Here is a 25,226-nt window from a genome sequence, read left to right on the forward strand (position 1 = left end):
CTGGGTTCCCAGAGCACGGCATATGTACCTTTGTTCCGTCCCCAGCGTAGCCGCGTTCCAGCTCAGACATCGTCTGGCTCCTTCCTTTGAAGCTCTCGTGGTGGCCAGAGCCACACTGTGGTCAGTGTCTTCGCCCTGAGCCAGACCCGTGCTATCAGTAACGTTCACTGAATCCAATTACATCCCGCAATTATTTGGCCGCCGATATTGCCAAGCGTGACAGAAATGGTTTCCTGGAACATGAAATGAGATTGCTCTTTGTTACTGTTTCCCAGATCACCAAGCCTGGAGTGGCTTGGTTTTGGATTTAGCTCCTGGACCTAATCATTTTGAAGTCGCTACTGTGCTGGAAGGCTCAGCCTCTCTGGAGAGTTTGGTGGCTTGCATTAGTGCTTATGGAGGTGCAGGGAAGGGCCACTGCATCCCTGAAGAGGCAAGGTCACATCACACGTGTGCATGCTGCTGAGCCGTGGGGCCGAGAAAGGCCCTGGGCCCCGTGCATTTTGAGCTCAGTGCATCCCAGCTGATGGCGTTTAACCTTCTGGGCACGTCTAGCTCGTGTGTGGCCGTGTGACTAAGAACGAAGCGGCGTTCGCCATTTGTGGGCGAGGCTTAGAATCAAATCCGGTGTAACTGAGTTCAGGAAAAACGCTGAGAGCAGTAGTTTGAAACGCCATCTTTTGGGAGGAGACCATCCCATTGTCCTGATAACAGATGGGGACCACACAGAGCTGGTATGGACAGATCCCTAGCGGCCAGGCTGGCCTGACTCGCGTCGGGCTTTCTGTTCAACACAGAGACTACTTCCAAAGCAACCACTGCCACCAGCAGCCGGATATTGGCACAGGCTTGGCCGGGGACGCCAAGTCCCCGGGAGAGCATTGAACCTTAGACATGAAAACGTCAGTCGTGTGACTTGGCCACACACACAAAAAATGACCGCGTAGACGTTCATTTTTTTTTTTAGGCCTGGCAAGGTGTTCATAAAGCTAATTGAAAGAAGCAGGATGGAGGGGCGCCTGGGTAGCTCGATCGGTTAAGCATCCGACTCTTGGTTGCTGCTCAGGTCACGATCTCTTGGTTCGTGAGTTCGAGCCCCACCTTGGGCTCTGTGCTGACAGTGCAGAGCCTGCTAGGGATTCTCTCTCTCTGCCCCTCCTCTGCTCGTGCTCTCTCAAAATGCATAAATAAACATTAAAAAAATAAAATAAAAAGGACGTAGAACTACAGCACAAGAGCATAATCCCGCGTCTTGTTTTGTTCTTAAAAAACCCGAATCCTGCACGCACCCGTGTATCTGTGTGCGTGTACGCTCGTGTGTGTAAGATTACGGAGCAGGAATCACCGTGCTCAGTACCTGAGCGATGGACTTTGGGGTGACTTTAACTTTTTCTTTGTCCTTCTCTTCACATTCCCTGATCTTTCTCAATGCCCGTGTCTCCTGTGGCAAAGTGACGAAGGGGTGAGGACGGGGGCGGTGCCACCGCCGCTCACCGCACGTGTGGGAGCCCAGTGGCCGGGCTCCCGCGGCGGAAGCTGCCCGTGTGCGTCCGTGGGTGAAGCCGCCACCAGGCAGACACGGAGGCAAGATGAAGCCGTTGATAGAGGGACGCATCTCATTTCTGGAGCGTCTGGCAGCTTTGTGAGGACGGAGAAGCCGCGTGGGGTCCCGTCTGGCTCCGTCAGCCGCCGGATATTAGCTGCCTGGGTGCAGGCCTCAGGCCTTCTTTCATCCGCTCTAATCGCCATTGTGATGTCTGACAATTATTACTTTTTCTAACACTTGACTGATATCAGTACTGATAAGGTGTCCTTTCCATAAATTTACAGGCATTGCTTTCTTGCCGGCTAGTATCTCTTATCTCCTTGGAACCAATATTTTTGGGATGCTCGCACACAAAATGGGGAGGTAAGATGAGTACCGCATGCTCTCGCTCTGTTGGAATAATGTCGCTCTGTTAAGCCAGTTCTGGGTGTTTCGACCTGAGTTTTCATAAGTATAATGTCGTTCTTTTAAGCCAATTCTGGCTGTTTCTACCTGAGTTTTCATAAGTAATTGTCCTGATTTCTGTTGAAAATTTGGCAGGGGTGGGGGGTGGGAATGGGAGCGGTTGTTTATGGAAGGTGCTTTTTTGTTCTTTCGATAGGTGGCTTTGTGCTCTTCTGGGGATGATAATTGTTGGAATCAGCATTTTATGTGTGAGTAAAAGACCTTCCTTGACAAGTGGTAGTGGTCTCGAAAGAAAACTTTCGCTTTGGGCAAGAATCACCAGGAAGCATTTTAGAGCAGAGTGAAGTTTGTTGTCTGTTTGTTATTTTTATTTTTATGTTTTCAATGTTTTTTGTTTTGAGAGAGAAAGTGCACCTAAGCAGGAGGAGGGGTGGAGAGAGAGAGAGAGAGAGGAAGAGAGAGAGAATCCCAAGCAGGCTCCACACTGTCAGCACAGAGCCTGACGTGGAGCTCAAACCCACAAACCGGGGACATCATGGCCTGAGCCGAAATGCAGAGCCGGACGCGTAACTGACTGAGCCACCCGGGCGTCCCAATATTTGGTTTTATTATGTTTTCGATTTTCCTCCAATTTTTTATCCTCTTAAACATATTGGACAAGGTTCTCCAAGGGATACATTTACATTCTAGGTCAGCTGCAGGTTATTTAGGACGGTTGGTTGCATAGTTATATTTCACTTCCCCAACCCCCCATCATCGTCAATCTTACAGTGTCTTTAAACACTTTGAGCCGACTAGCCTGAAACAGTAGCAAGATTTTTTTTCTAGAACAACACATCTTCTACCAACAGCCGGTATCTACCCCCAAGTGAGGCCTTCTGGCCCTTGTCGGGAATGGAGCGTGGTCCGGGCTGGTCTTAAATACAGCAGTTAACGAGGCTGTTCTTGGTGGTCACAAAACCCATTTCAGGTTCGACTTCTGAGATCTTGGAGGACCCAGTTCTCCCCAGACCCCATCCTCCTTCTTCCCCCTAGTTCCTACTTCAGAAGGGAACACGCAAACCAGGCCAGAGAAGACCCATCTTTAGGCTTTTCCCAGAAGCTTTACGTGGGATGTCATGATTTTAGTGTGACGGGTATTTCCTCTTACAGATTCCTTTCGCAAAAAACATTTACGGACTCATAGCTCCTAACTTTGGAGTTGGTTTTGCAATTGGTAAGTCACCTGTAGAACTTTCTTTTCCCCATTAGTCAGAAAGATTTCCTCTTATTGGGGCAGACTATCTATCGTTCCTCAACCTAAAATTTCTAGAGCTCGGAAGGAGGCTGTGGGCTGCCAAACTCAAGTACTGCCTGTCAGTTGTCTACAGATAGATACCTGCGTTCACATACTAGTCATTTATTTTCTGAAAGCCAGTGTTTGTATAAACCCTGCTATTTACAGAAGCAAACAGATACTCTGTTGCTGCCCTTGGGCAAACAAGAGAACCCCCTCCCTCAGAGCACCTTTGTTTGGGCTCAGATCTGTGCAGATGAGAACCCGGGGGACAGAGACTTCATGTATGTTTTTATAAGGTCTGGTACAGAAAAGGTGGCCTGGTGTATCAACGGCCACCCGTGCTGTGGCAATTTTTCACCGGCAAAGGGGACAGGGTCTTTGGATGTGAAGAACCATGTATGCTGGAAACAATCTTGTTAATATTTTGCACGAATAGGATACCTTTGTTTCTCATTTATAATATACAGATTGGTCGTCATAAAAGTAAGGGCTAAATCTGTCACAATTGCCAAAGGCAAGAACTGAAGCTTTGAGTGGTGCAGTGGAAAAGACAGAAAGAAGGGAGCCTTTGGGGACTCCCCGGGCGGGTTAGGTTTGCCCTCCCACAGCACCTCATGGCTTCAGTGAAAACTGGAATTCATTTTTGAGCTCTCGGGGGCCCGTGAGCTTCTGTCCAGTTTGTTCTGTCCCCGTCTTCTGTCCAGTTTGTTCACCCTGTCCCCGTCCCCAGCACGCGGCACATATTAGGTGATCAATAAATACCGATTGAATGAAGGAACGTCCCTCCTCTTCCAGCCTCTAGTAGTAGATGGAGGTGAGGGAATGGACGTTTGACTGGTCTGCTGGTGGTGCCCACAGATGGGGTCTCATTTTAGCTGATTGTTATCAGCCCCATTTTATGGATGGGGAAACCAGTGTTCAGCTAGATGAGGAATGGCCGTGCCCATCCCGCCAGGGACGTGAGCCCAGGACTCTGAACACACATGCTTTTCCTTTACTCTTTGTTTATTCTGCCTGTCCCTGACTGTTCATGAGCTAGGAGATTCTGATCCCGGCCTTAGTGGTGGTGATTGTTTGTTTAAGCCCCCGGGTTGGCAGACCTCTTTCAGTCTGTTCTCTGAGCAGGGCACGGTGACCCCTCAGACGCCCTCGTGTTCTGATTCCTTCCCATCTTCCCTGATACTTTCCAACTTATTCTCATAGTCCGAGTGTGAGGCTGAGGTGTAGATGGGGAGGGGAGTGTGTGAGGCTTGTAGGGTGTGCCCCCTGGGGGAAGGTGAGGGGCTGTGGAACCCGGAGAGAGTTAATCTGGAAAGCACCAGCTGGAGGAAGGCGAGGGGCCACACAGCCAGTGGCCAGCACCCCACTGGATGTGAAGCCTGGTCTGTGAGTCACCAGAGGACGGGGTGCCCTCTGCTGGAGGGTGGGCCCTTCAGACGGTGGGGGCCAGGTGGGGCCAGGGGGAGAACAGGCACAGGTGGCCTGGGTTCCAGTCCCAGCCCCAGTGACCTGCAGCCTGTCTTCAGTGAAGGGTATGCCTTGGGGAGCCTGCCTTGAGACTCACAGGTGGTGATGACAGAAGGGGAGCCGCTGGCAGGGTGGGGGGTCAGGACACTGATACTCCCCGCATTTTCGGGCTACGTCGGTTTTCTATAGACTGTGTTCTCTGCCCGTCCACAGGAATGGTGGACTCCTCAATGATGCCCATCATGGGCTACCTGGTAGACCTGCGGCACGTGTCTGTCTACGGGAGCGTGTATGCCATTGCGGACGTGGCCTTCTGTATGGGATATGCTATAGGTAAGGAAGGACACTGACCTTTCAAAACAAGCTTTTATCTTGATGCGTGATAATGCCGACCGGAAACTGTTTAAACTTTGGTGTCTTTCTGTCTGTGAGGCATTTGGAGAGAGCTTTATCTCCTTCTCTGTTTCCTGAAAGGTCCTTCGGTTGGTGGGGCTATCGCAAAGGCGATCGGATTTCCGTGGCTCATGACGATTATTGGAATAATTGATATTCTTTTTGCTCCTCTCTGCTTTTTCCTTCGAAGTCCACCTGCCAAGGAAGAAAAAATGGTAAGAGAATTTTAGGACGCAACTCTAGTGTTTCTTGATCATGTTGGCATGGTCTTCTGGATGGTTCCTTCATGGCTCAGTTAGAAAGTATATTTCTGCTCCTTTGGGGCAGAACTCCCCAAACATAAAGGGTCAGAGTTCCTTTGGCGTTTATACCGCATAGGCCATGCTTCTCTTACTGTATCAAACATTATGTTTATAAATGTGAAGAATGAGGTGATGTTTTGGTACATAGATTAGCAGTCCGTATAGCTCTTTTGTCAACCAGACATGGAGTAGTTAAATGTAATTGCCTTTAGTTCTTGAAAATCTTGAACATAACTTTGTTTGCTTCCTGCACCGAGTCCTGAGATGAGCCATTTTGGGTGCCGTTTGCTTTTCTCCTGAGCCTTACGGCTTTCAGTAATAGTGTTTTCGTTCTTACTGCGTAGGATTCTGGAGATGGTTTTGGTGTAGATAACAGAGCGTTTTGGGAAACTATCGTATATGTACCTTTGGGCACACGTGAGCATGTGCAACCTTTAAATTCACAGTTTCATAACCAGAATCATAACTAAATGATATAGTATCGAGGAGAAAGTGTTTAGAACTTACCGGTTCTAAACTTGAATTTTAGAATGCATTAGTCGTTTTAACCTGATGAGCGTCCATCCCTGGTGATGGTGTTGCTGGGTTTTAAAACCTCCCGTGGTGGCAGACCCTCATCTAGCAGAATGAGAGTGGCGGCTTAAGTTAAGAATGAAGGAGATAATGGTGGCGAGGGGAGATGGTGTTCTTGTGATATTCTCTTGGGGGCACATCAGAAGTTCTTTCTGATGGGTGAACGGAAATGGGTCTGACGCTTTGGCATTTCTTGAACTTCCCTGTTACGATTTTCCCCAAAGAGTGGGTCTAAAAACAGACACAGACTCTAAAGTTAGGTTACGTGCAGCCTTTATTTGTCTGGGGTGTTCTTTGTATTCATTAATTTGTTCAATATAGTTTGAAAATATTTTCAGACAAAGAGTGTATTCAGCACTGATCACTCTGTCGTGTGCCCTTTATTATATAGGATTTAACTGGATAATTTGGTATTACTCATGACCCATTTGAACAATTTTTTTTTTTTTCAACGTGTATTTATTTTTGGGACAGAGAGAGAGACAGAGCATGAACGGGGGAGGGGCAGAGAGAGAGGGAGACACAGAATCGGAAACAGGCTCCAGGCTCTGAGCCATCAGCCCAGAGCCCGACGCGGGGCTCGAACTCACGGACCGCGAGATCGTGACCTGGCTGAAGTCGGACGCTTAACCGACTGCGCCACCCAGGCGCCCCACTCATGACCCATTTGAAAGAAGAGGAGTGGAAGGTGTGGAAATATTCCGACGGAAATCACCTCTTCTTTCCTTCCTCTTGCTTACATGGCCCCACTTCTGAGCAACCGTAGCACTTTACTGTTCATCCTACCCGTCTCCTCGCCTGAGCCCCGCATGGTAGCTTGCCCAAATCGGGGTCGGAAAAGGGGGTTACTCCCAACCCTTTTTGGACCAAAAAACACAAAGACAAAATCGCCTACAAGTTCTTTCACCCAGGAGACTGTTTAATAAGATTCTTGGGAAGTAATGAAGGGCTAGTGGTGGCCTTGGAGCCACGCTGTCCTGTGGGGACAGGATAGCATCTCCCTTACTGGGTTGTTGTAAGGATTCAGCCAAGAATCCCAGAGTGCTTAGCCCTGTGCTTAGTACACAGTGGATGCTCAATAAGTGCGTTACTATTTCCAGCACCACCTCATGCTGCTTTCCTGCTTCTGCCTAACGCCCTGATTTACTGTCGGCCCAGAGGCCCCCTGGTGTCCCCCCTTTCTCCCTCCTGTGAGGCGAGAGCTTCCTTTTGCTCCTGAGACCTCTGAACTGCTGAATGGGCTTCCTTAGCCAAGCAGCAGACGTTAGTGGCCGCTGTGCCATGTGTCGGCGTCAGCGTGGTGGCTTATCTGAGGTGTTGGAAGAAATAAGTGAGGTCAGGGGATGGGGGGTTGAGGGGAACAACCCCCCTGGGCCAGCTGCTACCCTGGAGTCCACGTGATGACTGGCAGAAGGCCGACCTCAGCACCCCTTCTCTTCCCTCGTGTTAAATCAGCGCTTTCGTTCATTTAAAAAGCGAAATGCCGAAGGGAGCGGAAGAGACAATCTTGAAAGGCAAGGCAGCAAAAATTGTAGGCTTCCCGAAAGGCACTTTCGCTGCAAAATGTCAAAAATCCGTAATAAGTGCCTAGCAAGATGAATCATTAAAAACCTGAGAAAATGTGCATCTCGCTGCCCGTCACTGATGCCCATAATTGAAGGCATCACATTGGATTCCATTTGACTCGCGTAATGGTAACATTTGAGGGTGGCCAACAGCAGCTGCCTCTTCCCTGAGCAAGCAGGGCAGGAAGACACCTAATGATAAGGGGGAGTGAGGCCGGGACAGCAGTGTGCCAGGGAGGAGACAGAATTGATTATTGCTCACTGGAGAGAATCCAATACCGACAAGTGCGGGCGTTCAGGAGCAGCAGTTACCAAAGGCAGGCGGGCAGCCAGAATAAGGCACATAAGCCTGAGCAAATCATTCTTTCATTAGGCGGCCTTCTGAATAGCCTTCAGCTATTTTATATTGAAAGATCTAAAGCTGTTTTCATGGGTCCCAAATCACACAATCGTGAACTAGCGTGAGAGCACTTGAGTTTTTCTTCCATTTGGTATCCTCGACTTCTGGCTTTTTTTGTTTTGTTTTTTGTTTTTTTTGTTGTTCCTCTGCAAGTATAAGAAATTCCACTCTGCCGTTGGAGGACAACTGTGTTCTAGTTCTACGACAGTGACATGCAGCCCGTGATTCTCAGAATACCCAGTTGAGGATGGCTGTGTGCTGGAATGGATATTTTTTCCCAGGTTAAAGAATTATTTTTAAAGATCGGGCACATTTCTTACAACTTACTCTTGAAGTTTCTAGTGGTGGCCCAGACAGGAAAGTAGGGGTTTGGGATTGCAGCTTGCTTTTCCTGGGTGGCTCCGGGCTTTCTCCTCATTGTTCCAGGGTCCTTCCAGCCACCCTGTTTTCTGAATGCAGGGGCCAGGCAAGGACCTGAATATTATCATCTATTTATAGAAATGGGTCCCTCTGTGGGGCATTTATGTAGTTGATGTGCAAAACCCTCACCATTTTTTTTTTTTTTTTTTTGAAGATAGAGTAAATAAAACTTTCTAGCATTCAGGCCTGGTAGCTCTCAAAATCTCGAAGTTTGGAGGGCTTACTGTTCAGCTTTTATGGTCTCAATATTTCAGCTGTGTATTTGCTTCATTTATATACTTCATTTAGTCCAACAAGGCTTTTACCACTTTGGAGATCCTCACTCTGTGTCTGATAAGAAACCAGGCATCTGGCAGGGGCTGGGGTTCAGCTCTCAGTGACTGGGCTCTGCTCTGAGTTCAAAGAACTTCCTCCTTTCTCTTTTCAGTCCGGAGTCAGACACGCCTCTGTTGCCCAGCAGTGGCACGGAGAGCTGGCTGAAATTACCTGGCGGCCCTCGTGGCCCCCCCATGCACTTGATTTACCAGTGGCATCCTGTTCACGCCTCTCTCTTCCTGGCCCTTTGGGAATACTACGTATGCTGCCTGGCTTCTTTGGTCATGTAGACGTTATTATAAAAATAGAACTGCCATACAGTCGTGCCCAGCGCTAGGTTTCGGGGGTCCTTAAGTCTGCATATATGCAGAGTCAGGTCTAACGATGGTTGAACCAAGAGAGAGAAGGTGGTTATGAAGAGGGTCGAACGATGGCCATCCGTCCCAAGGCTGTCTTACTGCCTGTGGGCCAGAGGTCAAGGTCCCTTGCCTGACACTCAAGGCCCTGCAGTCTGGTGCCGGGTGGGCTTTCTAATTAACATCTCGCTGTGTGTACCTCATCATCAGACCTCTGTGGTGGCCAGGCCAGCTTACTTAGTGTCCCTGTTTTACATAGTGTCTCATTTAGTAGATGACCTATGCTGTGCTCACGTCCAGCTCCTTTGCTGTGCACACCCTTTCCGCCCTTCGAGGTTCAGCTGGTATCCCGTCTCTGGTACAGGTTTCCCTGAGCCCTTCATCCACAGCAAGCGTTTCCCCTGTGAGCGCTGTGGGACTTGCCCTTCCTATGCAGTAAGGTCGCTGACCTGCTGGTATAGGACCTTGGGGGCATGCAAGCAGGTGCCCAGCGAGCTGTCGTCAGCCGTAGGGCCCTCTGTAGTTCTAGACGATGCCACATCACCGAGACAGTGCTTCTCCTAGCGTGTTGACACCATTGTCATGAAGGGTTAGGGACCCGACTGGAATTTCATGATTAACTCTCCCTTCCCCTCGCCCCCTGGTGATTCTCGATATTTCTTTGAGGATCACTAACCTGGGGAGATGAGATGTGCGCTTTGGGGGTTAAACGCTGGGAGAACGGTCCTGGGGTACCATGTCTGTTGCCTCAGTTACTTAGTTTTAGACATTGAGCTCCTTATTAAATACACGTATCCATTCACTTGGCAAAAAGTATAAAAACTGTTAAATTTTGCAGCTGACAGTTTGAGCTGGCGGCCTGACCTATAGGGTCACGGAAGTCCTTTATCTTAACATGTCACCCAGGCAGATCACTAGATTCTCTCTCAGGAAATGATACATGGGTTAGCACTGAGGGGAGTTACAGAAGGTCCCAAATGTGTGGAGCAGGACCTGGGGGGTGGGGGGCGGGGAGTGTTGGACAAACACAAAGATAGGTTTCAGTGGGCTCATATCAACAGAGAAACGTTTCCATGTAGATTTTCACACCGCACAACAAGGTCTTGGGGGAATTATTTACTTGGAAGAAAAGTCCAGAAAACACACCTGATGGGAGCATCTCCTTCAGTTGCACGCAGCGTCCCCTTGCCGTGCTCTGGCCCTTTACTGCCTCTGCCCCGGAGCCCTGCGAGAGTAGACCGTGGCATAAGGCTGCCTGGCACGCATCTGTCCCCTCCCAGCGGTGCATCCCTGGTCACGTTCTTTGATCTCTGTGCCCGCACAGGGTTACCCGCCTACCAGGTGGGGCTCTCGTGAAGCTGCGGTGTTGTGGCAGGAATGCTCGGCGTGATCCCGGTCCGATAAGGGACGGCTGTCTTCTCAGACTACATGCTTGGTCTGCACACTTTCAAGAGAATAATGACTGCGTGGGTCTATCGATTGAGGATCAATGGACTGTTTTTACATTTTTAGTGACAGTGAGAAGGCATAAGATTTTTATGGGCATCAGAGGAATTTTTTTTTTTTTTAAATCCTACATTTATTTGGACAAGAGGAAGACCTCTAGGATTTGGAGGAGAGGTGCTCTGGAAATGCCATTTATGAAAACGTACGGGCCCTGTGATGTCTAGTGCAGGGAAATCTAAGGGACCGTGGCTGTGGTCTGAAAATACCGGAAGGGCAGCCTGCGAAGATGGCTGCAATCAGAACCAGATCCACATACATGCACAGTGGAGGTACATTTCCAGCGTGGGACTTTGCCTCGTTAAGGACAGAGCGTGCCGATTAAGGGTGTTGCCACAGTGAACAGCTGGCACCGTGTGACTCCAGCATCCCCCCCGATTCCGAGATTCCAAATAGAATTCCTAAATGGGGGCGCCCGGGTGGCTCAGTCGGTTAAGCGTAGAGCTTCGGCTCAGGTCATGATCTCGCGGTCTAGGAGTTCGAGCCCCGCCTCGGGCTCTGTGCTGACAGCTGAGGGCCTGGAACCTGCTTTGGATTCCGTGTCTCCCTCTCTCTCAGCCCCTCCCCCACTCATGCTCTTTCTCTGAAAAATAAACATTAAAAAAAAAAAAAAAAGAACTCTTCCTAAACGTAACCCGCATAAGCCCTTGTTGCATGGCTTTAGGGTGCCCGTGGCCCAGGCAGAAACCACTTCTGCAGTCTCTCCTGTTGCCTGGGATCCTCCTGGAGCGTCCAACCCCGCAGCTTCCGGGCCAGGCAACCTGGCAGTTGCACCTAAGGACTGGTTCCCACGGGGTGGTGCCATCTACAGCCTTCAAACTAGTGATCCTCAAAAATGGTAGGTTGAAACCATCTTATCTTTGTGAAACAAGATCACCGTATGTGCACTCTGCTGTCTTTCAGGCTATTCTCATGGATCACAACTGCCCCATTAAGACAAAGACGTACACCCAGAATAACATCCAGTCGTATCCGATAGGTGAGGATGAAGAATCTGAAAGTGACTGAGATCCTCAAAAGTCGTCAAAGTTTTTATTTGTACAAAACAGTGTTACCAGTGAAATGACTCCTCCAGAACTTAGTCGCACCATCGTCCCTGGCGAAAGCCAAACAACCAAAGGTTATTCATTCTTCTCCGTGGTTGTGATCGATTGCCAACAGCCTTATAAAGAAAAAGCAGCTTTTCTAGGGGTTTGTATAAATAGTGTTGAAAACTTTATTTTATGTATTTGATTTTATTCAATATTATACAATATATTTTGACGAAATATAGTGTAAATCTATAAATATTTGAATCCAAATCAAATATAATTTTTAAAAAACTTACATTCATAAACACTTGGGCAAAAGAATCGTATATTTTTTCTGAATATTGGTAATGGGTGTTTAAAATTAAAGCACACATTATCTCCGAGACACTTCCAACACTGAGAAACCAGAAGGAAGTCTGAAAAACAGAATCAAGACAGCATATTATGTAGTGACGCTGCGTGTGGTTAACTTGTAATTACTATCAACATATTTATGAGTTAAAAGCTAGTTATCTCAAAGGCAGAGGACAGGAACTTGAGTCCGTCATCTTATGGACTTACCCATAAATCGTAGCTGGCATTAGTTTTCTGTGTAACCATCTACCTGGAAACAGATGGTTTCAAATTACATGTTTACAAGTCACGTGGCTGGCAGCAGGCACTAGAGCCAGAAGGAGAAAACTAGAAAACAGTCCGAAAGCGGAGAAAAGCACCCAAAGTATAGTTGTAGAACTAGCTTTCCCTTTAAGATATAGACTGGATTGTCTCACTGGGTGAAAGAAAAGTGAGGGTACGGATCCCTTATACAGACAAGATTAAGCAGGATCGCTATATTAACGTCTCGTTCAAGTTTTAGACATTTAAAAGGTTAATCGCTGCTATGATGTGAAAAAATCAGACCACGTACCTTTGACCTGTTAAGAGGTCATCCAAGTGTTTTCTAGGTATCTGTTAAATTTTCAACTGTAACTATTATTTTTTAGACTTCTGAAAGTTGTTCAAGTCGACAAATTTTAAAGGAAGGTGGAGGAAAGAAATCTTGAATCACATTAGGGAAAACAGGTTAAAAAAAAAAAAAAAAGTGGTCAGGACACATCCCCTTTCAAAGACAGAAAACCCCCAAACATCTAGAAAGGCGTATGTATTCTCGTATCTAGTGTTGTGTAATGTGGTTTTTCTAAGCATGACAACATTGATGTGCCTTTTCAACAGCAAATACTGTGTTAATAGTATCGTCAGTTGACATCAGGTTTTGTAGGATGTGATTGGAGTGCGCAGATAGTGTAGAATGTCGCAAATACTTGTAAACTCTGTAGCTCTGTAATCAGAAATTACCTAATGTCTGTTCTTTGTTAAGCTAATACTGTGTTTCTGTTAACTTGGACAAGGAGCCAAGAATTTGAGAACGAGGACTCCTCAACCTCAACCTTGTAATTCTCTAGAAGTAGCTAATCCGGTTTCCATTTGCTTTAGGAAGCTTTTCTGTGGGGTTTTGAATGATTTGAAATCTGGTTTTCAAGGGCAGCGATGGAAGCAAATGAACTTCACATACTTGCCTTGGGGAACTTAAATCTGTGACTCTGTAAAGATGGATGGGGAAGCGCTCTCCTATGGCGAACCTAAAACCGCGGGATTTTCTCCCACAGGGGAGACCCCCTTGGGGAACGTGCTATGGGTTGATTCTCTTAGAGGGTTTGTGGCTCTCCCTGACCACAATGCTTTATTCCAATTTTATTCTTGCCTCTAAGGCTTCAGACTCTTCAAGAATGACTGGCAGAGGCATGCCCACTGTTGATCTCCAGAGAGAAGACAAAAGAGATGGGAGTTTTTCAAAACTGTTTTAGCAGCAAAGGTATCCATTATATCTGAGGGGGTAAAATTGCAAGGTCTTTTATAGGACTGATATCCTGGGGTTAGCAAGACTATGAAGTGACGCTTTTTTTTTCCTTCTTTTAATGTATCAGAACAAAGAACATACAGCTCCCTGAACGTTTTATTTTTTTGAGCAGAGGTGGGTCATGTTTGTACCTGGCAAACAGATACAAAACCACTAATGAGGTAGCAAAGAATATTCAGTTCTTTCGACTGCTAAGTGTATGTGCCTGTTTTAGCTCGTTTCCTTAATAAATCTTCTGAACACTACTGTGCCTGTTTGTATTTCTTTATAAACCAGACATTATCGCTGGAATAAAATACACTTTAAGGTATTGTCTTGACTGTGAATACCTAATTAGGAACTATTCTTCTCTGCTTACAGGCATCAGGTAAATTTCACTCCAGGTTAGTCTGAAACCCTACTTTTTGGCTTTGGAAACAAAATTTGCTTTCAACTGAAATCTGTAACTAGTCACATAATATCCTTGTGGAAAAGCCCAGTAAGTTATCCCTGCCATTTCTAAGGTTAGATTGTTTTCCTGACTGCTGTGAACAAGTACATCTGATGAAAGTAACTATAATTCACAGCATAATTCTGATTCCCAAATAATGCTAACATGTTCAGTTTGTCCAACCTAATCCTCCATCTAAATATCAGAAATGCAGAAAACAGTCTAATTCCTAATAGGGTTAAGAAAAAAAAAAAAAAAACAAAACACCGGAACTTAATGCTTTTAGGCTGATTTCAAGCTAACAATTTTGTTCAGCAAGAGAGGACTTTGTGAAGACATTGTTTGCGTGGCCGAATTCTACCCGGCGATGATTCCAGAGAGATGTAGCCAATCCCCTCGTTCAGAGGTTAGCAAATGAAGATATTCTTGTTTTCTGTGGTAGTTCTTTTTATTATTTTTAGCTATTGATAACATAGCATGGCAGCAAGATTACATCAGGAATGTAATAGAATACAATTATTTCAGAAGCCTTACCCCTCACTACCCCTAGGCTGCTTGTAGTGACCCCCCCCTCCCCTGCACTCAAGTACAGCCGTGATGCCACTACCTCAGTAGATATAAAAATATTGCACTACATTAAAGGTAGATTTTACAAATATAATCAGCAGCATTACCGAGCTTTTCGTAATTGTGGTTCTACAGAGTTAAATACTTTTGAAACAGGAGATTTTTTAGGAAACCAAGATTTTGCGTTATTCCTGCAGCTCTTTTCAAACGCACCAGCTTCAGCAGCATGCCTGGCTGTCACTAAAGCTTCTGTGGTGTCATCTGTCCATCAACACCAGCCACTTACAGACACTGACCTTCCACGTTATCACCGGTAAGTTATTTCTTTATAAGATAAAAGTTGGTTATTACGTTGGGCACACTGTTTCAAGCATATGTTACAGAACCATTTTTAGCTTTCAGAGAAGTTGGTGTATAAAGACTTCTACAGCAGCGTTCATTTAAAATGCAAGCATGCTTAACTAAACAAAACGGGATACAGACTTTTGTTCTATAAACTTGGCCAGTAAACGTATTTCCTAATATTTCACTTCATAAAAAACAGCAAGAATGACAACTGGCCATTGATTCTAGAAGTGGAATAACTTTTCTACCCTCAAACATGTTTCTGTGCTCCGTAAGAGTTGTACTCTTTTTGAATAGCTTTTTACTGTTCGGAGCACTTTTGCCGTTCTGTTCTCCTCACGATGATCCTGTGAGGTAGTTAGTATTGTCTGTTCCTACTTTGGAGCGGGGGAGACTGGCACAGAACACTCTTGTGCTTAGTTCACTCGTGGCCACCGGAAAAGTTTGAACTTAGACTTTCATCTGGAGTCCTAGGCTGGAGACCTGGACCAGAACCCTTACTAATTTACTATGCCATCAAAACTGTCCCATCTAGATTCAAAATTATCATGCCAGTTTCTACTATGGATCAATTATCAGAGTAGTTCCCTACAGAAGGAAAATAGACCTATAAAAGGCCGGAACTTCTATGGTATAACCAATAGTGGCCACGCGTTACTGGGGTCTACACGACGGACCGAGTATCCAAATAGATCCTTGTCATCAGAGAACTGACCCCGAGTCCTATGTACTGTACTGTTAATTTTTGTTTTCATTTTTTAAACGAATGAAGACAGCACTGCAGAAGCACCTGGAGGAATCACTACTCCTTTAACCTGCAGCAGGTCAGAGAAGCGATAAATAAATCTATCTTGCGTGATTCCTCTCCTTCACAACATCCTCCCGCACGAAAAGGTTTCTAAAACAAAACAGCCAAAGTCAGTTATCAACACGGTCATTTTAAGAACAGGCCTCTGAAACTTCATCCTTGACATGCTTTATTTCCCATGGGAGAACTAAAGATGGAAAAAAAAATCATAAATGTTCAGAACTTCCATTTAAAAGGAGAAAGCATCAATCAACCTTTTAAAAGATTAGATTTCAAAATCCTACCAGTTACTGTTTAGTGATCTTGTCTAAAAAATTCTTGCCCAACTGCATTCTTTATTCCCTATTACATTTTGTTTTGCAATGCAACCTCTTCAATTTAATAACTATATTCTCACTAAAACTGCACAAAAACTAGAAAAAAATTCACAGGATAGAAAGCAAGCAATATATGTAATTGTTTTTTTCTTTTTTTTCTTTTTTTAATACTAAATCAGTGTAACTGACTAAAGCCACAGCATCGGCTTTTGTTACATTTGGCAAAAACAACCCCCCCCCCCGCCCCCCAAGCCCCAAAACAACAAAAATCCCGAGCAAGTAGAGATGATAAACTTCCTAACACAAAGATTCAAAACCTGTTCCCTCAGTGATTGCCGTTGTCAATCTGGGCAGCAAACTCGTTAGAACCGTGATGGAAATGAAAACAGTTCAAGAATTTGGACAGTATCCTACGTAACACTAATTCAGAAACTAAGATGAAGAAAAATAACACGAGACATCACACATAATAAACATGAAAAGTTAGCTTACATAATTACATAATTAGAAAAAGTTAAAAATAAATTAGTAAAAATAAATTCCCAGTATAAACCCAAAAAAGCATAGCTATAAATGCAATCCGAAACAACCATTTTAGTGAGCTGGTCATGGTTTCGCTGGAAAACCACCTTTTTCACTCTTGTTCCTACGCAAGCAAATGACTGTGGAGCAGTGGGCCGAAGTGCTTTGTAAGAGGGTTTAAAACGTGGTTTATCTGTGGTACTTTAGATGCGACTTTTCCCCAATCACTTGAGAGTATTTAAGCGGGCTGTCTGTCAAACAGACTCGGATGGGCCAAACAAGCCCTCTGATATGCTGCTGAATGGCTGGGAGTCGATCAGCTGGGTTATTTCATTATCAAGATCTTCTTCTGTATCATCTGTGTACTTGCTTATTTTTTTGGAGGGCTGGTCTAAAGACAGACTTTCTAAAGACTCCAGATCTTCAATGCCTGCTCTGTAGTGGATCATGAGAAGTGTCAGGGCTTGTAGTCTTTCACCTGATTTCGCCAGAGCGGCAGAAAGAAGTGATTTTTTCCTTGTATCGGTTGTTTCCTTTTCTTCTCTAACAAGGGAATTATTGTGTTCCAGCTCCTGGTCAATTTCATTCTGCAGTTTATCCAGCATGAACTCAAGTTTCTGGATCCTCTCCTCCGTAGGCAAACCCCTGTACAGATCGCGGCCGATTTCTTTAACTGCAATGAAAACGCTGTCGTCCAGACCACCCTCCTTTCTCACCAACTTTATTCCCGTGTTGTTTCCCCGTTTAGAAGGACTGTTCGGACCACACACCTCTGTGTCGCTGCCTTCGTTGTCTGATGTGTTGGGTGTGTGTTTTGGTGAAGGCTCCACCAGCTCAGTTCCTGGTTCGGAAAGGCGAGTTTTAGAGACCTGGCGCAGATTTAGCAAACGGGAGCTCGTATTGATAATATGTCTTGTCAAACCTGTCGTTTTGTTGACTGACTTGCTAGCTTCAGCATCGACACGAGGAGGCAGGCCTAAGAAGCTTTCCTGTCCTTCCAGCCTGAGGTTTTTCAGGGTCCGGTCTATCCGCCTATCAGCTGCTCCGCAGAGAGGAGTCTCGGCTAGACACTTTTCCTGACATTTTTTATGGCAGACGTAAGCACAGAACATACACTGGGAGGCAGCTTTAGTCCACACTTTTTTCTTACAGTAATCACACCAAGTTGGGTTCTGGAACTGAGTATCCTGGAAACTATGTTTGTTTTCTGTCAAGCCCATCTGTCCAACGAGATGCTCCTCTTTGGGTAGGGCAGGAACCTCTTCGATCAAATGGAGGTCTTTCTCTTTCTCTAAGTTAGGGACTACAGGGTGGTCTGGCTCTCCTTCTTTCAAGTATTTGAAGTGAATAGTAATGTCACCAAAGCAAAATTTGTCATTGAATCCCTTCTGCACACTCAGACTGCGCAGGGCCGTTCTCGTGACCATCGCCTTAGGTGAGGGGGCTTCCAGTCGGAACTTTGAAAAGTATTCCATGTTTGATGTCGCCAGACATCCTAGAGCCACGTCTTCAAGTTTCAAGCTAACGTGCCCCAGACAGATAAGACCCCCTAACTTGAAGGGATCCCTGCACCACAGGGCAACGTTTAAGTACCTGTGGCAGGCTTCTATGTCAAAGAGACAGGTTGCTCTGCTTCTGGTCCATTTTCCTAGCTTATTTCGGTAAGGGATTTCTGACGATTCCCATGTCTGGGGGTCATCTGAACTGTCCTTGGGAGGGCAGGAACTTTCTGATGGAAAATCTTTCACCACGTCTTGCTTTGCTAAAAACTGCTTCGATGCAGCCGCGTCTTCCGTGTGATCTGTAGTTTTTGCTTGCTTCTCGGCAGGTTTATCTGCAGGAGGAGGAGGCAGCACCTTTTCTGGCTTTTCAGCGGGCACATCTGGTTCTGTCTGACTCAGGGCGTCGGCAGAAGGCAAAGGGACTTTCACCTGTGGTCGTGGTGGGACGGGTGGTTTGAAAGTGGATCCTTGGGTGGGTTTTGACACTTGCGTCGGGTCTGTTACCTCAGAAGCTTTTAGGGCTGAGGGTTTATTTCCTTCTTTGCATGGAGGTTTTGGTGGGGGTGGGTGACTTCCTACAGCTAATTTACGGTTTAAAACCGGTGATATCGTTCCAAGGGGTTTAACAGAAAGTGTTGATGGAGTACGTTTGGGACTGTGACTTAATGACGGTGCCTCATCTTTGAGCTCAGTTTGTGCTCGGACATCACCTGCCAGGTCTTCAAACTCAGAGTCCAAATCTCTGTTCTCAGCATCCGCTGCCAAGGCAGGTGTCTCCTCCTCATAGTTCGGTGGGCATGAGGCCGACAGGAAGTGTTCCTCCAGCTGTCCGAAATGATCCTGCAGGGCCGCGCCCTGGCCGCTCTGGCCGACGGGCCTTTCGTAATACACCAGGACCCGGTCGCCGGCCTGCTTGATCAGCTTCAACACTTGCAGGGTAGAGGTGATTTTCACACCTGTTGAAAGATTTTAAAAGGGAAAATATGTAAATTACTGCAATGAAAATCACCTAACTCTGCTGAATCGAACTGCCATCATTTCAGGATTATGGAAAAGCAATACGTAATTGTGCCGCACGATCAAATTCTGAGACCAATGCTTGAAGTAAATTTAGCAAAAATACTTTATCATGAACAGCGGGCCCTTTCACATATTTTTATTAACCCTACCCATCAAACTAAGCTTTTTGTCAGGATCAGAAAGAACAGGGAAGGCACAAATTGCTTTAAAGTTAAACAAGCTGGTTACTATCTGCATCAATAGTATGAGCTTAAATTTTCCTTTTATTATGTTCTAACAGGTGCCGCATTAACAGTTTGGAATTCAAAAGGTATAGAAAGACTTAGAGTGAAAAATCTCCCTTTTGCCTCTATTTTGCAACCATACTGTCCCATCCCTGAGACAATCAAAGCTAGTAGCTTCTCTAGTCTTCTCATCTAGGTTATCTTTAAGGCTCTCTGTTTCCCGCCCTCTTCCCACCCTGCCCCAAACGGTACTTATCCAAGCTACCCCTTTCTGTAGGACTTAGAAAAGGGGAGAAGGGGTCTTTGCTTTCCAAAGGTCTTAGGGCCACCCTAAATACATCAGAGTAACATCACCCCATCTAACAACCTGACCACAGAGTTCCTCAACCTAGATCCTCTCCTACATCAGCTGCCCAGGCAAGACCATGCTTTAGACCTGGTTATCACTTGGAATTTTCCACACAGCGGTCTTTCGCTTGCAGTTAATCCCTACCCACAATCTCCTATTTCCCACCTCTTACAATCCTGTCTAACTGCATGTTTTGAGGTGATTTCCAGGCCCAGTCATTTCTCCTTTGCTCTCCTGATTCAGCTGGTCTCCTGACACCACTTGCTTTTCTCCCCAGTACTAGTCTCAAGAGTTCACTGAGGTTCACATCAAGATTTCGGATTCTTCTGCCCTGCCCCTTTCCTCTTCTGTCACCTGGTGTTCTGAGCCAGCTTGCCAGCTCCATCTCCCTAGCACCAGCCAGCCCCCCCGAGCCCCCTGCCAAGATCTTTTATTTGGTAGGTGACCTCTCCTTATTTCCTGAAGAGATCAACAAGCAGCCACGTTTTCTCACTCCCATTTTTACTAAGAACCCATCTGTGAGGACGGATCAGACTTGCACTCTGGACCCTACTCCCCATCTCCTTCAGAACTTTGCTCCAGCAGCTATCCTGGCTCGTAGTTTTCTTTTCCTTCTCCTTTAAAACTTTTTTTGGGGCGCCTGGGTGGCTCAGGTCATGATCTCACGGCTCGTGGGTTCGAGCCCCGCATCGGGCTCTGTGCTGACAGCTCTGAGCCCGGAGCCTGCTTCGGGTTCTGTGTCTCCCTCCCTCTCTGCTCCTCCCCCAACTCGTGTTCTGTCTCTCCCTCAAAAATAAACATTAAAAAAATAAAACCTTTTTCTTGGTTTTCCCAATTCGGTTCTGACCATCTCTGCTTTCTTTTTCTCCACCTGTACCTGCTCCTTGTACGCAAACGTCCTCATGGTTTCGTCTGACACAGTTCCCTTCCTTCTCGCTGTCTTCCTGGATCACGTTCACCTCAGTGGTTTCTCGGGTTGCTCTCCCCTCTTCTTCACTCTAGTCCTACATCCCTCACTACTTCTGGAGATCAGCACCTGGATGTTGATGGACATGACAACTGCAGCATAGTTAAAAGCCCTCTATGACCTTCTCATTCTCCTGTCTTTCGGGAATCAACCTGCCAGCCTCCCCATTAACCCAATTTGCACCCCACAGACCTTCCCTGTCTTGATCACCAAACATAGTGCTCCCCACTTTTCCTAAAGCTTTGGCTCAAAAATCTTTAGCATATGAACTCATCCACTGAAACCCAAAGCTTTCTGATGTGGCTCTTCATGATTCATCCAGGCTGCTCTTTCCCTCGAACCACACTAAGTTCCAGCAAAATCGTAGTCGGATGAAACACAGGTCCACCTGGTGAGCTGCAGTAGGGAAAACTTCAATCTAAACTTGTTCTTTGTGACTTAACACCTGCCCTCATCTCTGCCCCAACCACCGGGACCTTTGTGGAGACAACCACTGTTCCTCCAGGACTAATTGGCCAAATCTGGATTCCTTTTCTTTTGCTATGTTTCAAATATACACAAAAGCAGAGAAAAAAGAAAAACAGAGAAACAAGAAAAATGAACTCCATCATACTTCAAATATAATAAGCATTTTGCCAATCTTATTTCAATTACGCCAATCCCATTACTGAATATTTAAAAAAATTATATACCCATATAAGCAAAGTATCACTATAAACCATAAATGTGTATTATACCTGCCCCTTACCTCAGTAAATATTTTGTTTTTACAAATGTTAGCTATAAAGGGTGACCTCTATTTTTCACTCTGTATACATTTATATTGCTTGGATTTATTTATTTTTGATAATATTTACTACGTATGTAACTGCAAACCTTTCATAAAAGGACACAGAGGAAAAAAATATATATCCTGTAGGTAAAACCAGAACAAGTATGTGTGGATATAAAAAAATTATACTGAGTTACAGTTTTTAGCTGAGGGAGAACAAGCTGCTATGTTTCTGTTAAACAACTATTTAACAGAGGAGGTCTGTTTTATGGCTTTGCTATCCTAAGTGCCGATGACCCAGCAGTGGCATCTGGGGACTTGTTAGAAACGCAGAATCTTGGGGCCCCCTCCAGGTCCACTGAAGCAGAATCCATATTTTAACACCATGTCTGGGTGACTGGAATACACAAGAAGGTTGAGAAGTGCCGTTTATGACATGATCAGAGGATCTCCATGTGAAAACACTGACTTAGCTGGGCTTCTAGGTGTGCAACTAAATGATTTTCATTATTTTACTGTCATGATGGATTTGAATCAAAGGCAGAGTTTCGTTGACATGTAACTAAGAAAAACTTGCTTTAGGAACTGGTCTACCTTGTTTATTATCTCAGCTGTCAGAGAAAGATACCACATTGTCTTTAGAAGCTCAGCTGTGACCAACCACGTGTTTAAGAAATCTCTTGACAAGCCTCGAATGGGGCGGCGGTAGGGGACAGGTACTACAAAGGTCGGAAAAGGTTTGGACTTTTTCCCCGTTGGTCTGTACAGTGAGTCCTACCACTTATTCGTAAATGTGTATGATATAAATACACAAATAATCTGCCTATCAACAGTTTATGCAGTGACCAGTCCAACTGACAGGAAGGCATGCAGGTGACACATTCTTCCACCAGCAATAGTGATTTAGGCTGTACTCTAATGCAGCACATTAACAAATGGCTGGCCATGGCTGGCCCGTCAGGGACAATATAGAACCATCAATATGGGGCCATAGGATAGTTCAAGTGTGCCCTCTTGGACAAGGAATATTAGTCTCTCTCCTGTTCATTATCTAGTCCTAAGTGATGAGGGTCATAGTGCTAATGCTGTCAGTCTTAGCCCTACAGTAGTTAAGGTGGAGATGATACAGAAGTAATTGTTGACCTGCCCTTTCTTTCATATTCAATAAACATTAGAGGAGTAGAAGGTGGGAAAGAAAGGAAAATTAGAGAAGTTTACAGATGAGTGGTCTAAAGATGAAGTCTTTTAAAGATGTATACACTAGGACTAAAATGTATAATTAGGACTAAAATGTCATATGTGCTCCCTTCAGATTTTTATGAATAAAGTCCTTCTCTTTCCAATATAAAAGTAACAGGCTCATAGAATGAAGATAGGGAAAACTCCCACATTTGCTAATTTCTCTATGAATGTAAAGTGTGTTGCATATCAGCACAGTTACCTCCAATAGCGATGAGTCGGTCTCCCCGTTGAAGGTCTGCGAGTGCAGCAGGTGAGTTTGGGGCCACAGTCTCAATTATGACATGCCCAGCATACCCGTCAGTTGACTGGACAAGACGAAGCGTAAGTCCGACACTCTGTAAATTCCCCTTTATTAATTCAACCTTTGATAAAGAGAAAAAAATGAAAACAGTCAATGAGCTCATGGAAGGGGAGTGAGAAAACATTAACCCACACCTAACGATACCATCCAGAACTGCTACCTATGTTGTACTTAATCTTAATAAAAAATCGAGATCCCATTGTGAATGTAACTCTAAATCTTGTGTTTTTAAAAAATTTTTTTAAAGTAGGCTCCATACCCAGTGTGGGGCTCGAACTGATGACCCTGAGATCAAGAGTCATATGCTCTACCAACTGAGCCAGCCAGGCGCCTCTAAATCTTGTTGTGAAACATAATGGGAAATATCTTCTATGTCATTAGATGTTTTTATGATGTATTGTTAAATTATCTTTGGGAGGGCAAAAGAAAAGAGTTTACATTTGTTTTATTAAGAGGTATCTTATTAATGAGATATCCTTTTCTAACTCATCAAGATCATTTTGTTTTCTAAACAAATGTCACCAGATTTATCAGTGTGTCCCAGATTCACATTATCTGTGAACTAAAAAAACACCACGTTATCTATCCTCATTCAAATTACTGATTAAAAAAAAAAAAATTGAATGCCGCATCCTTTCAAGATGACAAGAATTCAATCTGTGTTTATTAAATAAATTACAAATCAGTCTAACTGTATTGTTATTTAGCCTGTGTTTCTCAGTTCTGGTCTTCAAGATATCTCATGAGGGTCTTTGCCAAATAACCTGCTGATATCCAAATATAACACTGTCTGTATTGCTTTAATAAATAAATTCCACTTAAAAGCTAGAAATTTAATTCTCTTACCTAATGGTGTTGGCCAATAAGAGAGACCTTACTGGAACTGTTTGGGTTTTTTGGTTTGTTTGTTTATTTTTGAGAGAGTGAGTGCAAGCAGGGGAGGGGCAGAGACAGAGGAGGATAGAGGATCCGGGGCAGGTTCTGTGCTAACAGCGGACAGCCCTCTGCGCGGCTTGAACTCCTGAAACTCATGAACCGCGAGATCCTGACCTGAGCCGAAGCTGGACACTTAACCAATTGAGCCACCCAGGCGTCCCTGGAAATTGTTTTTTAATATGGATGTTAACAGATTTTGCAGAGTTGCTTTTAGATTAAGGAGAATCTTAATCACATTATCCTCAAGGACTGGGAAATGAAGTCAAGTTTTTGATTATCTAAAGGTTTACAAACAAGAAACAATCCTTCCAAAAAACGTATGTAGTAGAATCTCCAAAAAACATTTGTCCAACCAATTTTTGCCTTATGATATAATAAATAATTACCTTATAATGTTAATAGTGTTTTTTCACTTAAGCCCTTAAGAATGCATTCTTTCAAATCCACAAACATAAATATATTTTTAATATACAGAGTGCCAAAGCTAAAGCTTACAATGTAATCTTTTTTTCTAATATCAGAAAGTTAACAGTACCAAATGGGCAAGAAACTAAATTGTATGAGTCTGAGAACTGTAAATTTTGAAAACTATCACTTGGAATGTGTATTTTTTTTTTTTTTTTTTTTTTTTGTGATTTACTCTTTGTTCTTAACATGGAACTTAAGGTTGATTTAAACAGCCAGGAATCAACCAATATAATTTAACATATTAAGAAAACAAAGGAGAAAACCATATAAATAATTCAACAGGATTATTTATAAATAATAAAAAAACAAAACAAAACAAAACAAAAAACCCCCAACATCCACTCATGATAGAAGTCCTGAACTAGATAAGCAAGGGAACTCTTAAACCTGATTGTGGGTACCTACAAAAATCTGCAAGTAACATAATACTGAAGGTTTTCTACCTAAGATCAGGAACAAAGAAGGATTTCTGCTCGTATTATACCAGAGGATACAGGCAAGGTGATAACATAAGGAAAGGCATAAAGATTGGAAAGAAGAAAGAAATGGTCTTTATTTGCAGATAACATGATCTTATACATGAGTAATCCCAAGAAATCTACAAAACAACTATTAGAACTAATAAGTGAAATTAGGTCACAGACTACAATGTCAATATAGAAAAGACAAATGAGTGTCTATTAGTAACAAACAATTAGAAAATAAAAAAAAAAATAGGCCAAATTTGTTTACAACAGCATAAAAAATATTTAGGGTTAAATTGAATGAAAGGTGTGCAGGACTTGTATACTAAAAACTATAAAACATTGCAAAGGAAAATTAAAGAAGACCAAAATAAATGGAGAAAGATACCACATTCACAAACTGGAAAACTCATTACTGTTAAGATGCCAATTCTTCCCAAATGTATCCACAGATTCAAATGGAAATCTCTACAGGCCTTTGGAAAGGCAAAGTCAAAGAGAGGTAATAAAGGACCTAAATTAACCAAACCCATCCTTAAA

At 44.5% G+C, this 25,226-nt stretch overlaps 2 protein-coding genes across 2 annotated transcripts in view; one reads left to right on the top strand and one right to left on the bottom strand.

Annotated features, from left to right (window-relative positions):
- The window catches only part of SLC18A2 (solute carrier family 18 member A2), a 40,651-nt gene extending 26,954 nt beyond the window's left edge, over positions 1-13,697 (top strand). The window contains exons 11-16 of the mRNA XM_045439092.1: positions 1,831-1,909; positions 2,148-2,199; positions 3,104-3,167; positions 4,911-5,030; positions 5,172-5,305; positions 11,428-13,697. Coding sequence (XP_045295048.1) covers positions 1,831-1,909; positions 2,148-2,199; positions 3,104-3,167; positions 4,911-5,030; positions 5,172-5,305; positions 11,428-11,532 — 554 coding nt within the window. The 3' untranslated portion in view covers positions 11,533-13,697. The remainder of the gene's footprint in view (positions 1-1,830; positions 1,910-2,147; positions 2,200-3,103; positions 3,168-4,910; positions 5,031-5,171; positions 5,306-11,427) is intronic.
- Positions 13,698-14,311: 614 nt separating this feature from the next.
- The window catches only part of PDZD8 (PDZ domain containing 8), a 72,488-nt gene continuing 61,573 nt past the window's right edge, over positions 14,312-25,226 (bottom strand). The window contains exons 4-5 of the mRNA XM_045439091.1: positions 22,717-22,879; positions 14,312-18,899 (exon numbers count right to left, since the gene is read on the bottom strand). Coding sequence (XP_045295047.1) covers positions 16,696-18,899; positions 22,717-22,879 — 2,367 coding nt within the window. The 3' untranslated portion in view covers positions 14,312-16,695. The remainder of the gene's footprint in view (positions 18,900-22,716; positions 22,880-25,226) is intronic.

The sequence above is a fragment of the Leopardus geoffroyi genome, chromosome D2 (assembly GCF_018350155.1).
Source record: "Leopardus geoffroyi isolate Oge1 chromosome D2, O.geoffroyi_Oge1_pat1.0, whole genome shotgun sequence".
NCBI lineage: Eukaryota > Metazoa > Chordata > Mammalia > Carnivora > Felidae > Leopardus > Leopardus geoffroyi.